The 14,917-nt window shown below is 36.7% G+C and overlaps 1 protein-coding gene across 5 annotated transcripts in view; it reads right to left on the bottom strand.

Moving 5' to 3' along the window:
- The window catches only part of HERC2 (HECT and RLD domain containing E3 ubiquitin protein ligase 2), a 111,265-nt gene that overhangs the window by 24,232 nt on the left and 72,116 nt on the right, over positions 1-14,917 (bottom strand). For all 5 annotated transcript variants that reach the window (XM_087967112.1, XM_087967110.1, XM_087967111.1 and 2 more), the window contains exons 57-70: positions 14,707-14,818; positions 13,773-13,854; positions 13,511-13,654; positions 11,668-11,758; positions 11,095-11,272; positions 10,576-10,657; positions 8,798-8,969; positions 7,979-8,123; positions 7,098-7,323; positions 6,581-6,752; positions 5,721-5,907; positions 5,136-5,276; positions 4,469-4,660; positions 488-641 (exon numbers count right to left, since the gene is read on the bottom strand). In XM_087967112.1, the coding sequence (XP_087823238.1) occupies positions 488-641; positions 4,469-4,660; positions 5,136-5,276; positions 5,721-5,907; positions 6,581-6,752; positions 7,098-7,323; positions 7,979-8,123; positions 8,798-8,969; positions 10,576-10,657; positions 11,095-11,272; positions 11,668-11,758; positions 13,511-13,654; positions 13,773-13,854; positions 14,707-14,818 (2,078 nt within the window). The remainder of the gene's footprint in view (positions 1-487; positions 642-4,468; positions 4,661-5,135; positions 5,277-5,720; positions 5,908-6,580; positions 6,753-7,097; positions 7,324-7,978; positions 8,124-8,797; positions 8,970-10,575; positions 10,658-11,094; positions 11,273-11,667; positions 11,759-13,510; positions 13,655-13,772; positions 13,855-14,706; positions 14,819-14,917) is intronic.

Raw genomic sequence — 14,917 nt, 5'->3', positions numbered from 1 at the left:
AATGATCTTTTCAGGCAAGATAATTAAAGCCTTACATGATGAATATCTGAAACTTAATTGCACAGTATTAATTGAAGTGCACATAGTTTAGAACCACTACTCCAATCCTGAACCTAAATCCTAAAAGGTTATTTAATTGCACTGGTAATAATCTGTAATATGATTTTATTAAGCCAATATACCTGAAATAATTTTAATAGATACAGGAACACTGCTTCTAAATTAATCTAGCACTGCAACAACATTATTATGGTACAGTGTACGAATCGTTATATTGCATAATATTATGCCTGCCCTTTTGCTATCTCTTAGAAGTCTCTGGGACCAGGGCTGATCAAGTATGTATTATATGACCTTAACAACAATTTAGACATTTTATATCACTTTCACTGAAGCTAAAACTACTATATATTCCCAATACAACTTACAATGGCAGTAAATATCCTATGTCTGATTTCAGGATACTCTTTAAAAAATTTTTTAGTACCTGGTATTTTAACAGTGCCACTGGTAGAAGTATCATCAGTATATGGATGACTACTTTCTACCACCACGGGCTGAGACGAGAGACGACCACTTTGTGAATCAGTTGCCACATCTTCCAACTCAGTAACACACAGTTCCAACAACATATCGGCCACCTGAAAATAAAGCCATTTTTTAAATCTAATCTTCAGACAAAATGACTTACAAATTATCAATCATTAATTTTTATCTTTATTTAAATATTTAAATATTATTTAGATCATGGCTTTCTGCCTACTGAATGACTTAACAAAAAATACTCCACAAAACTGTTAATTTTTTAAAGAAAACTGTCATTAAAATTAACTGAAAATACCTGGCTGAAGAGGAAAGACTAAGCTTTTATTCTTAAAAGGAGGAAGACTAGGGAGTAGATAAAATCTCCTTTGCTTGGAACAAGACAGATAGAAGATGGCCCTCTCCTGTATTCCTGCCAAGCAGATGTCAAAAAGTGACAAAAGGGTTCTACTGGTCTTGACAGGATGTCCAGAAAGGCTAAAGCTTTCAATGTTCTATACCTTAAGTTGTGCTTGGAAATAACTAACAACTAACAACAACAGATGTCTTTCACCATGTGATAATACATTCCTGGTAGTGAACACAAGAAGTTAGTGAATAAGATGCTGTAATCTGCACAAATGCAAACTACTAGAATCTAGTAATTCAACTATTGCAAACCTCTTCAAATAAAATTTTTGCTACACAACATGAAAATCTAAGTTCAAGGAGTTCTTCCAAAAGTGGTATAACTCCATCAGGAATAGACTGAAATATAACCTACAACCTGTTTGTTTTTTTAAAAAAATTATGTATTTATTAAGAATACTTCTAGATTGTTTGATCTTGATTTTGGCTTTTTAACCTTACTGAACAAGCATGAGTAATGCAAATCTACTGCTTCCTTGGACAGAGATGGCAAGGAACAGTGCAGCTAGATCAGAAGAATGATGGTCCTTCACTTTCAAGCGCCTGATAATTTGTCCCAACCTTTTCATATAAATACTGAACAGCATAGTAGATAATGATAGACATTTATGACATTGTTCATCCCTTATTTATTACTTATTCAATGCAGGAATCCAAATTAAAGAATTCACTCCAAACCATCGATTCTGTTCATGAACATAACAGGACAGCCAATCTTTTCACTAGGTAATTGGTTTTACTTATTATCAGATAGATTTTCTTGACACTGAACTAGAATCTTATTTCCTCAAAACTGACCCAATTATTTCATGGTCTGTAATTTAAAGTAACCAAGGTCATGTCAGGACTTTTTACTGTGTGACGATCTTCAGATATTTGAGAAACACTATCAGATATCTGTTGAGATAAAAAATGTCATCTCTCAATCTCTACTTCAATCAATCAATCAATCAATCAATCAGAACAGAGTTAGAAAGGACCTTGGAGGTCTTCCAGTCCAACCCACTGCTCAAACAGGAGAGCCCATACCATTTCAGACAAGTCTCTTCTTAAAAACCTCCAGTGATGAAGCACCCACAACTTCTGAAAGCAAACTGTCCCACTAGTTAATTGCTTTTACTGTTAAGAAGTTTCTCCTTAATTCCAGATTGTTTAGTTTAGTTTACTTTATTGTCATTGCACCTCATAGAACGAAGTCAAACACCATCTTCAGTGCACATCGTGACCATTTCCATGAAAATAAACACAAACACACATCCTTCACCCTCCACACATTGAACCGAAAACCCCTGACACCGCACCAACACTGCACTATACAGCAGAATTCAAAAGACCTACTGCCCTGGGATAATTCCAGACAAATGGCTATCCAGTGTCTTCTTAAAAGCCTACAGTGATGGAGCACCCACAACTTCTGAAGGCAAGCAGTTCCATTCGTTAGTAGTTCTCACTGTTAGGAAGTTTCTCCTTAATTCCAAATTGCTTCTCTCCTTGAGTAGTTTCTATCCATTATTTCTTATCTTGCCTTCTGGTGCTTTGGAGAATAAGTTGACCCCTTCTTCTTTGTGGCAGCCCCTCAAATACTGGAATTAGCCCTCAAATCCTAGAATGCTATAAGACTTAGCTATCAGACCACTAATTATCCATAGCATTATTCTATTAACCTACTCCAACTAGTTTTTTCAAATGTTTCCAAAGCATAAATAAAAGTTGAGAAGCTCTGCTTTGTTATAATTTTGCATTTCACTGACTAGCTAGTATACTGTCGCTTTTCTCTTATTCCGAACATAACTGAAAAAGTCCTGGTTAGTTTTAAATTCTTTATGCACAGCTGCTGCCATGGATTTCCACTTATTATTGTTTCAAGCTTGTTTCAAACTTATTATAATATGCTATCTTAGTCCAGGGTATGTTTGACTGCATTCAGCTTTAATTAGCTTAACAGTAAGAAATTATACTATCATATTTTCTATTGATTACTATCAAGTCCAGAATAGCAGATTCCCTTGTGCTTCTTTCTACCCACTAAACGAAAAAGTTTTGGGCAAACATACAAGGAATAGCCTGCAGTGTCATATCACCTTATGGACACAACCCAACAGAAAGGACCTAACTATATGAAACAATGCCCCCAAGATCCAGTTGTACTACGAGTTCAAAAAGAATATCATGATCGATAGCATCAAAAGTCATTGAGAAGTCAAAGAAAATAAATAGTTATACATTCCTCTTATCTAGTTCTTGTTGTAGGTCATCCATGCCAAATTAGCAATCTTATTAGTTTCATATCCTGGTTGAAATCCCAAATTAAATGGATCAAGATGATCGGAATTCTCAAGGATATTGGAGTGGCAGAGCCATCACATTGTCTATTATACTAGCCACAAATGATTGAAACTGGTTGATATTACTTAAATGGAAATTTTCTGAAATAATGTTCTTATCTTTTCTGTCTTTAAGCTGGCAGAGAAACATTCCTCTGAGGTAGCATTAATTAGGTATCTTAATTATAACATTTCTTTGTTGTCAACCTCAAAAGAAGAGACAATAAATTGGTCTGGTGGTTTTCTTCACCTTTCTACTTCTAAAGTTTCACACACTGGGAAAAAATGTAAACAAGTGTTTCGAAGTCGGTGTAAACTCTGCCCAACATTGGAGTCTAAATTGAAACAGATACAAATGAATTTGTCAGTAAAGAATATTGCAAAATGTTCACAGCTTGCCATCATGCTGCTCTGGTTCCTCTCTCCAGCAATCAAGGAGAAAATGGAGAAGATGCCACACATAATATGGGAAAGAAACACCAACCTATTCTGAGCAAAACCTGAGAACAGTTCCTTGCTGCTTTCACCACAGGACGACAAGTGAAATAGTCTTCACCTGTAACCAATTTGAGTCATCCTGAGATTTGTTTAATTTGTACTGAAGTTGTTGTTCTTTCCACTTCGTTGCTTTCAGGAGAGCAGGGGATAATTTGGCTATAGTGCTCAGAAGCAACAGTGATTGTCATCTGGATAATTTCTCTATTCCAGAGATCAGCCAAAAACAATTTAAATATCTCCAACAGAGGAAAGAGGAAAATTCCTATTCTGAAAGCTATCTGGAGTTATCAATAGTTTGAGTGGACCATTATTTTTTAATAATGAGAGGAAACCATGATTGTATTTGATTAATCACCAAAATAGATGATCTGCCTTGTGCCCTCAAGCATAAACAATACATAAACAATTACAGTGACTGCATCTTAAAGGCAATGATTGCCTATCCGTTGGGTACATTACATTACAGATACAAGTATTCTCAGTCCTAGACACTTACTCTCTAACTTGGGCTGGCCTATTCTTATTTTCTCTTTCTATTTTTCTACTCTTTATACTTTGGTTCATCAGCCCTCAAATTTTCAATAGGGTTGTAATAATTAAGACATTAGAAGTACCAAGTAATCACTTTGGCGTGTTTCACAGCAACTAATTAGCAACAAATACAGAATAAATAATGCAGCAACAATTTAACTTACCTGAGGATAAGCAGTACCCATGCCAGACAGCACAGCGGAAAGGACGTCTTTCCCCTTCTCTCCAGCACGTCCTGATACAGCCAACTTCAATAGGTCAACCATAACTCGGGTATCATCTGGTACCAAGAGACTGGTGAATTCATCCAAGTACTGAGGCTCCGGCCCAGAGACTTTGCTTTGGCTTTCTACATCCTTCAAAATAAAATGGAACACGAGGCAGAGCACCATAATGATGGGAAAAGAGGAAAGTACAAATTCTCAACATGTATTAATATTTAGTTTTGGTTTATATAGCTTTAGATACTTATTTCTGATTTAACTATCAAAGTTTTAGCATTTCAAAATATACGGAAAGTTTGTAGAGAAGCTAAATTTAGAAATTATTAAATAGGAAATACTTTTTCTGAAGCTGAATTTTTATCATTGAAAGATGGTGAAAGCAATTTGTTACTTGACAGCTCTACAGAATTTTATTAATTCAGTTAAATTAAATATTGTAAAACAGGTAAATGCTTTTTGTTATAATTACAGAAGAACAGAGTCTACAATATAGCATATGATATATCTCATTAGACATTCACCACAAATCTCTCCATCCTCATATATATTCAATTATTTTTGAAGAAAATCTAGTTAAGTGTGAAATCGGTACAAGCGAGGATCTTACTTCTTTGGTTTTGGTCATTGTCTCTGCTATTATACTGGCTGCTCCAGGATCATCTGTGACAGGAATGAAAGGACGAGATGAAGCCGCTGAAGCAGAAGGAGTCACAGCAGAGGGAGTCAAGGCATCTTCTGCAGAAGCCACCTACATAAGCAGAGCAGCAGAGGTTTAATAAAAGAGAGCCTGATAAGGCAGATAGATTAGGACTTTGGAAATCCCCAACTGAAGAATTAAGGTCTTGCGTTAAAACTTAATGACTACCTATAGTTTCTTTTCTGTACACTCCTCCCAAATCAAAACAAAATATAGTAACAATAAACAGCCCCTCCAACCTGAGTACGCTTGAATGCCTTATTACTTATTTTAGTGACCTTTTCAAATCAGATTCTTTTTTTAACCTATCTGGCCTAGATATTTAAACCACAAATTTAACTGAGAAATTTTAAGGTGGATATCTTTTAAATGTTTGGGAATTTTTTTACTGCAAAAGGGAATTTGTCCTATACAATTGGTTTTAAAGCTTACAGGCTAGATTGCAGCCTGTTAAGTATGCTGTCTTTATCATACATATATCTGAGAAAAGATTACCTCCACCCTTCTGTCTTGCCAAGGTGTTGGGCTCTGCCTCTCCTCTGTATCAATTGCTAGCATGCTTTCATCCAGGCTAGGAGCACTGCCTATGCAAGCAAGGTCTGGAGGTGGTGCAGGAGATGAGGACAAACACTCTACTGGTGCAATCATACTTGCAGGCATCAGTGCTCCAACCACAGCATCCCTAAATCAAAAGAAAAATATTTAACAGATTCTTCCATTGCATTGTACAGGTGTCTTATACTATATAGCAGAAGAGGTGTCATCGTCACCATTTTACCTATTCTTGTTTTTGATTACATTTGATATAGTAGTTTGGGCTCATGACAATTTATCGATCAGCAAAATACATACACTTACACAAAGAAGTCTCTCATCCCAAACATTTCCATTGAAGAGTTTAAAATATAAGTATTTAGCTATCAATTATTTTCCAAATTTTTATTATTTGTAACACAGTAAGGGACTTGCATAGTTTTACAAATATTTTCAAGCTCAAAGCTTAAATGATTTGTCAATACTTTCAATGGAATATGCCCAATTATTATTTTAAAAACATCACACCCAAGAATCAATCAGTAGGATATATATAATTCTGCAGTCCACAGAAGCAGCATAGGTAAACTACTTTGTACAGAGACGTATTTGTTACAAAGACATATAAAAAGCTATCTCAAAATATGTTGTTTTTAAGTTTTCATTAAATAAGATTTTTTTTCTTCCAAACTTCCTACATCTACTTAATCAAAGCTAATACCCTTGAGCAATTGTAAATGCATTTACGTATGTATGTATGTATGTATGTATGTATGTATGTATGTATGTATGTATGTATGTATCTTTATATACATGCTTACCTAGCATACATGATCTGTAGTGCTGTCAGTATATGAGATAATGACTGCTGCTTGGCAAGATTTCCATCTAATGACAAAAGGATCTTAGCAAGTGAAGGTCGGTTACATTTAGAGCTGTTTATACCATTGATTTTGTTACTAGAAGCAGAAGAATCAGCATCTGACGGAACACCTGGAGAATAAAAAAGATATTCAAGCTCAATGAGTGTGGAAGATGATTTATCATAGAATAAAACAAATATTGAAGACTGAATTCTGTTTACGCCACCTATTTTCTGATAAATATCATCAAATCTTATCCTTACAAAGTATACAGATATCATACATAATTATTTCTCTAGAAAAATTGTACAAGAGGGCAAGCTATGCTTCAGATTTAATGGAACATCATACAATACTAATTAAGAACATTATTATTGTTTCTTCTTAAGCCAAAACACAGCTGTAATGCCTCTATCTTACTACTTGCCCCACTTATTTATACCTTTAAGGAAAGAAAGGTTAAATGTTATGGTACCCAAATAAGATGCGCCTAAAGGGTCCCTTGCGGTTTGAAAGAGAACTGGTTCATGAACAGATGGTGTAGCAACATCCATTGTTGTCCAAGCCACACTATGGGAAGATCCACATGCAACGCGGGTTATTTTCTGGCCTTCTAAACCCTGCACCAGAGTGGGCTTTCTGTTGACTGTGGTAGTTCCATTGCCTTGCTGTCCATGATCATTATCACCCCAAGCATACACCTGCCAATAAATCATATTATTTTATGCATCACTCTTTCCTGTAGCATACATATGCTACTTTCAAAATGTTTAGGAGAAATCAATATGTAATTCATTTAATATTTAACACATGGTTACTTCTTCCACATGCGTGTATGTACACAGGATAGCTTAGCCTCTTCACTGTACTGCACAGACTAATTGTTTAAGGACTTTAGTATCAAACATTTTAAAAGCCTTCATTATTTTAGCTGGATAGCAAACACAAAGCATGGGAAAGATCTCATTCAACAGGAATAACTTTCAGTGTTTATAAAAATGGCTTTGCAAATAACGCTAAAATGAAATGTTTTATTTCCTATTAACCAGCATTAGAACAATTACAGTATAGGAATTATCTGTATAGACAGTGTTTTAAAACCTTAGAAAACATCTTACAATGCTATTAGAAAAGGGGATTGATGCCTGAACAGGAGGAAAAGAAAAAATATTCAATAGTGGCAATTGTTAATCGGACCATTTTATTGCTATATTCCATACTTCTGTATTTACTTACCTATAGCAAAAGGCTTAATTAGCTCCTCGATAAGGAAAGTTACTCTATTGTGGTTGTTGTTTTAAATGGGGTTTTACTGCCAAATAGTAGTCTTCAAAGTAAACTGATTTTTGTCCTTACCTGTCCAGTGTCTGTGACGGCTAAGCAGTGAAGAGCACCCACAGCTACATGTACTATCTTCTTTCCCCTCAGACCTTCTACGACTTGGGGTTTTCGTACATGAACATCAGTTCCGTGTCCTAGCCTAAAGTAGTCTCCTTTGCCCCTAAGGAGAGCAAATTCTAATTTTAGAACCCCTATATATTATTAAGCATTTAAAGCAAACATAAATGAAACCTAGAGTTAAAAATAAAGATTTCTGCCTGTCCTTGAGTGGAAGGGAAACAAGGAATAAGCAAAGCCTAGATCTTGTAATGATTTTCTGATACTTTATCCAAACCTTCCTTCCCCATTCCATATCATTCATTTTTATTTATTTTTTGGGGGGATACAAGTGGTTCTGCAACTGAAGAGAAGGAAATGAAAGGACATTCGAATGAGGGTAAAACTTTTGCTTACAGGTTTAAAAGCCACATTCATCCTATCTTACATTTTTCATGAGGGCGTATAAATGAAAGTCATTGTATGTATCCTTTTATGTATCAAAGCAAAGAACTAGTAGTGAAGTGCTGGGTATTAATGAAGCCAGTGAAATGTATGCCCTCTTTAATTCTGCACAGAAAACATTCACAGAAGAAGCTGACATCTCAGATTGTTGATGGTGAATAATTAATCTCATGTGTGTGCCATTTCTGTTATAAAATATTCACTATTTATATTCTGTTTTTCCTACAAATTTAATTCAGTCGAAGATAATTAGGTAAGAAATCCAACATGAAAAAAAACAATATTTGCGTATTTAATTTTATATAATTACTCTAAACGTTATAGATGACATACCATGTCCACACTACTCCAGATTTCGTAAGAGCTAAAGAGAACTGAGCTCCACACTCAATCTGACAAACTCCCTGTCCGTTCAGCCTTTCAATGTTCTGAGGAATGTTGCATCCTTCGCTTCCTCCTCGACCCAGTTTTCCAAAATCTCCGTCTCCCCAGGAAAATACTAGACCTAGTAGAACAGACCTGCATTAAAGACTGCAAAGGTGATACCTCCACAGTATAAGAATGAAGGAAAAGGTAAAAGATCCCCTTTCCCTAAAATTGTAGTCTCTATTAGAGAATTAGTATTTGCAGACATTTGCTTGTGCACGAGAAGTAACGGAAACAGTTTAGATAGTAAAATCCTCAGAACATGCCAGCTCAGGGTAGAACAAGGCAACTGCATGCACAGGAAACAGGATCACAAGAACAGGAAACAGATGATTATGCTGAGAATATCCATGTATATGTGTGTGTGTGTGTGTGTGTGTGTAAATAAATATAAAGTTTTACAGATATGTCAAAGGCAATAGTTTGAGAAAAGAGGAACTTGAGGGGGCTAATGGCATGCTCTGCTGCTTGTTACTAGAAATCAGGGGCAAATGTGCTGATGATTGCTAAACTGCAAATACAAGCTAAACACTGGTAGGTTTCAAAAAAAAATTACTACCTGTTGGTGGGCATGGCTATGTGGACATGTGACTGGGTGAGCATGGTCATGTGACTGGGTGGTTGTGGCCAATTTAGCAGTCCATTAAACAACACACAGCAGCCACCTTTTCTATTCTTCTTTTTAATACTGCATAAAGTTTTTGCTCTATGTTTTTGTTTTGTTTTTACTAGGGGGAAGAGCTTGGCAATGCCTGGGGATTTCTCCTCTGTGTCAGAGGCACCAAAATAACCAAAATGATATAAGATTTCCTGCTGGAGCAGGGGGTTGGACTAGATGACCTCCGAGGTCCCTTCCAGCTCTGCATTGCTGTACTGTTTCAAAGCATCCTCTGAAGGTGCGTCTAGTGCCAGGGTTTGTGGTCCTTCCTTCCTCTCCTTTTTCTCTCCCTTCCTCCCTCCCTCTCTCTATCTACCCATCCATCCATCCATCCATCCATCCATCCATCCATCTCGTTCACTCTCCTTTCCCTTCCCTTTCTCCCTTCCCTCCCTCTTTCTTTCTCTTTCTTTCTCCCCTCCCTCCCTCCCTCCCTCTTTCTTTCTTTTTCTTTCTTTCTTTCTCCCTTAAAGGCTTACGTTCTCCCTTGAAGGCTTCCCTGCGCACCGTTTTGGGCCTAGTAAACCTCCCTGCAGCCCCCTGGGAGCAAAAATGGGCTGCAGGGGGACGTACCACACATACACACCTCCGTGCCCCATTTTAGGCCTAGTAGGCCTCCCTTAACTTGTGAGCCAAAACAGGGCACTTGGGGGCTCCTGGAAGGGGCGGGAGGGGAGGGTCCAGCCAGAGGTGATATTTGCCAGTTCGCCAAACCAGTCAAAATTTCCGTTACTCGTATGCCAGAACCAGCAGAATACCACCTCTGAAGCTAAACAATATTAACAAACCTTGATAAGGTCATAGGATGGATTGGTTTAAAGTGGGCTTATGGAGAAATATCTATAAAAACCGTTAACTATTGATGGAATGGTCTTTGCACAGGCCTAGTGAGTATGATCCCCGTGTCCTTTCTTATGCGCAGAATGAAGCTTTTAGAAATCTCCACCTCAGTATTGATTTATTGGCCGTTGCACACCAGGCAGAACCAGTTTTCTGGGATAGCAGGAATCCTAAATGATTTTCTTACCCTCATCTGTTAAAGCCAGAGTCTGAGCATCTCTGCTTCCACAAGCAACTTGAACGACTCTGTGGCCAAGAAGTACTTTAACCTACAACACAGGAAGTAAGTGAACTGAAGCATATTAATTTCAAGAGTTAAACAAGGTGTTCATTTCTAAATTCTAAATTGTTGGTCAACAGATATTGATTTGTTACAAATTAAGGCCTTCCTACATGAAGAAAAAACAGGACTCATCCAAAATGTGTACATATTCCTCTTCCTTTTACTAGGACGTTACCAAGAAAAGGGAAGCTTCAGTTTGTAACATAGGAACAAACCTAGCAGCTACCTTCTGCAACAGACACAAACTGTCTTGAAATTTCCTAATCCAAGTAAAGATGAAAGAAAGCTTCCACAGAGACTTAATGTGCTCCTTCACTGCCTTTTGAGTGACAGCAGCTGGGATAGTTTTATTTCATTTTATTTCAAAATGTCCTAAGACAGAGGTTTTAAGACAGACAAAATGACCTAAGAATATGGTTTTACCATCTTTGGTTTAAGTTGTGTAGTGTTGTCCCCATGTCCTAGTCGACCATATTCACCAAGCCCCCATGAATATAATTCTCCACTTGAAGTAATAGCAGCACTGTGGGAACTGCCACAGGCAATATCTCGAATACGTTTTGTTTTCAGTGCTTCTATCAGCCTTGGTTTATCACAGTTCCTAAAAACATAAGAAAATCACCCAATTATTATTTGTGGCTTAACCAAGTTATGTAGTGAAAGTATATATTATATATTAATAATAGAAAGATAAATATTCTAGTGTACTGAATATTGGATTTTTATCATTTTTAATTTTTTTAAGGAGTGCTTGGGAAAATGTCTGTAAAAAATAACCAAATTCTACTTTAATCCTTAAATTACAATTAAGGATTATCACTATGATAAGCAACTGTTATTAAAATATTGTTATTACTAGCTCTGTATCAAACAAAACCATTTAAGATCAACTTTATAGTTCCCATTGCTTCCTGATTATTCAGAACATTCTTCACAATCTACTGAATTAGGCATAACAACAACCCAGCAATACAAATGCAAAAATACCGTCCTTACATTCTACTGAAATGTCCAAGTTTTCCATCATCTCCTTCTCCCCAGGAGAATACCTTGCCATCAACAGTTAAAGCCATAGCATGGCGACCACCTAGAATGACAAGAAAAGGAGAAGTAGCATTAAAGGAAGGGGGAAAAAAACAAATAAAATGTATATATTTCAACCTACTTGTCAAAAACATTATTTTTTTCTGTCTGCTCATTTATGACAAAAACCCTATGACACATCATCAATAGTTTTTGCTAATATTAAATTTTTATTTGACTCAATTAGTATAGTCAGACTGAAAAGGAATGAGAATTGCACTGAAAAAAAAATAAAGGGGAGAGAAAAGAAGAAACAAAGTACAAGACCAACCACATGGCACACTCTGCCATACATCAAAAAAAGGAGGGGGAGAGAAAAAAAAATGGGGGCACATTTCAGAACAATGCATGTAGAACACTGGAATACTTCCAAGATCTGTGGATGGTAGGACACACCAGGAGGCTACCATATGAGAACAAATTATGCATTGCAAAAATCACTTGGAGGTGGGAGATACTTCCAATGTAATCTACCAAATCCCCTGCATGGACTGTCTCTGTGATTATGTAGGACAGACAGGGAGGAAGCCAACCACCAGATTGGAAGAACACAAGCAAGCAGTCAGACAAGGAGACCCAAACTCATTGGTAGCCTCGCACTGCAATGAACTAGGGCATACATTCAGTTTTTCAGCTACTGCGATTGTTGGACAAACAGGCACTCAAACAGCCAGGTAAGTGATTGAAGCCTGGGAAATTGGCTCCTCATCAATCAACAGGAGTGCTGATTTACCACCAGCATATCAAGTAATTAGAAGGCGAGGGCTAGGCAACACAAGCAAACGACAGCCAACAACTTAAAATTCAGCCATCAACATATCCCAATCAGCATCTAAAAAGCCACATACAACAGGCACCATATAAATACCACACACAGAGCAGCACACCCTCTGCTAGAGAGGAGTTCCCTGAAGATGGGTTCCAGCATGAGTCTGAAAGCTTGAAAGACTAAACCTCTGGTCCTGGTGACCGACCCAGATTGGATCCTGCAGCATTATCCTGGGACACATAAATTCTCCTTCATTCGTGAAGAAAATAAACTTGAAAACCCTTTGCAATTCTCAGCAGACTTAAACCATAACACTGAGAAAAAGGGTTTTTTTTAATTGTTTCCATCAAGGAAAAAACAAAAACATGCACTGTTTTTATACATTTTGCACCTAATTTTATCCAAACTTCCCTTTCTCCGAATGGTATCAGGCTTTCAACTGCTGAAACAAAGAATTTTCCTAGGACTTCCTCTTGGGACCTTATTAACTCAATATGCCAGCACAAGTATCATATTAAAGTGAGAAAAGCTTTATCTTCATAGTTAAGTCCATTCCCAAATTCGTGTCCTTTTTCAGATGATTTGCAATAGCCACCTGTTTTACATTATGTCAGTAAATGTAAGTATTTTTAACTACTTTGAATGAGGACAAGAAAACAACTTTCTATCTATATGGTGAGTTTATTGATTTCTGCTTATTTCTACTACAAATCTATGTTTTAAATTACTTGTTTTCTATACCAGAGGAAAGCTTTCCAAGAAGAATCTGTTAAGACTAAACCTTCATGCCTCTTTTGTGTGTATACTTCCTTGTACTAAGTAATAACAGGGAAAAGACCAGCCTGGTGTATGTGCAGTTGTATCTTCCAAAGCATTTCTCACAAACCAGCACCAGAAATATACAATGGGTTAAAAATAAGGAGACAATGCAAAAAGTTCCATTTCACTTATTTATTGATTGTCAAACATAGAAACATATGTTAGTACCTGAGTGAACAGCTACTTTCTTGACTACATAGTTACTGAGAGCAGTAATCTGTCGGGGAATGGGAACCGTTCCACTTGAGAGGCCTAATCCAAGCCTTCCATTTGTGGCCTCTCCACAGGCATACACTTTACCTTCCACCGTCACTAAAACATAAAGGTAATTTTGGTTCCATTACTATGAAATTGGCACAATTATAAGTGTTGTTCGCAATTATATCCTTCCTATGTAACCTTCAAAGTGCATAGTAAAAAGCTTTCCTACCTGCAAAAAGACTTTTAGAACCGCCAGCTACTTGCACCACATTCAAAGCAGACAGGGTTTCAGAAAAGGAAGGCACTTTGATCTGTAAAATGTAAACAGGAAAATTCACTGCTAAGGTGGACTGGTTTATTGCTTTTCACATTCGATAATCTTTATATCCAGCTGGCTATTTTAGATGTTTGGAATTTTAAAAAAAATATTTAAGTTTGTTTCTTCCCAGGTACTTTCTTGAGAAATAATTATTCTGAAAAATGCATTTCATCAATTATATTGAAGTCCTTCAGTATTCTTTTTGGATAGTCATCACTATGGTCTAATTATTCCCTATTCGTCTTATAAACAGTGTTGCTCTGCTACCTGTTAGCAGTGTTCCTGTCAGGGTTCCAGTAGCAATACTGAAGCTTCAAAAGGGCTTCAGTCAGCTTTATAGGACGGACAGTTCCATCCATTCTTATTTTTCTTTGAAAGGACAATATTTAGGAGCAGGCTTATCTACCTTTCCTAGTTTTTTTGCCTAACGTATTTTGTATGATATTCTGGTCATTCAAACCTTTCTGCAAGGTACCCAGATGTATTACTTCCTCCATTTTACAGCAAGTGCCAGTAAAAATGCTCTTATTACATTCCTTTGATTTGTAAATCACAGAAGTCACGAAACATTAACATCTGTTCTAGAGCTCATGCTATTTTCAAAGCCAGAATCCTCAATACAGCCAGCCTTATTTGCTTACATCTGAGACTGTAGCAGAAATGCAAAATTTTGTGTAATAAGCAACCAGTGAAGGAAATCCAAATCACATACCGCCTACTTGGGTAGTCATCTACTACTGTCCTAATCACCATTCTTACAGGTTCCTTCATGTTTTTGCTTATGACAGTGAAATCAGGAAACACAGTTAATTTCTATACAGTTTCAATATTTCAAGATCCAAACCTTAGAACCTTTCAATCCTCCCAGTTGATCTTTATCATTTAAGCCCCAGACAAAGACTTTTGTCCTAATTGAAGCTGCAGATTCCAGGCCTGTAGTCTTCTTTCTGATAAGACTAAGAATGCACACAATATATTAGATTTGAAATTTTGTTTAAAAAAAAAAAGGAAAAAAAGAAATATTTTTTCTTTGATATGTTGATCAACACTAGTCT

This window comes from Notechis scutatus, chromosome 5 (genome assembly GCF_049901735.1).
Source record: "Notechis scutatus isolate UNSWTSFEM ecotype Mainland chromosome 5, rNotScu1.2, whole genome shotgun sequence".
NCBI lineage: Eukaryota > Metazoa > Chordata > Lepidosauria > Squamata > Elapidae > Notechis > Notechis scutatus.
This window is presented reverse-complemented; position numbering and strand designations above follow the sequence as displayed.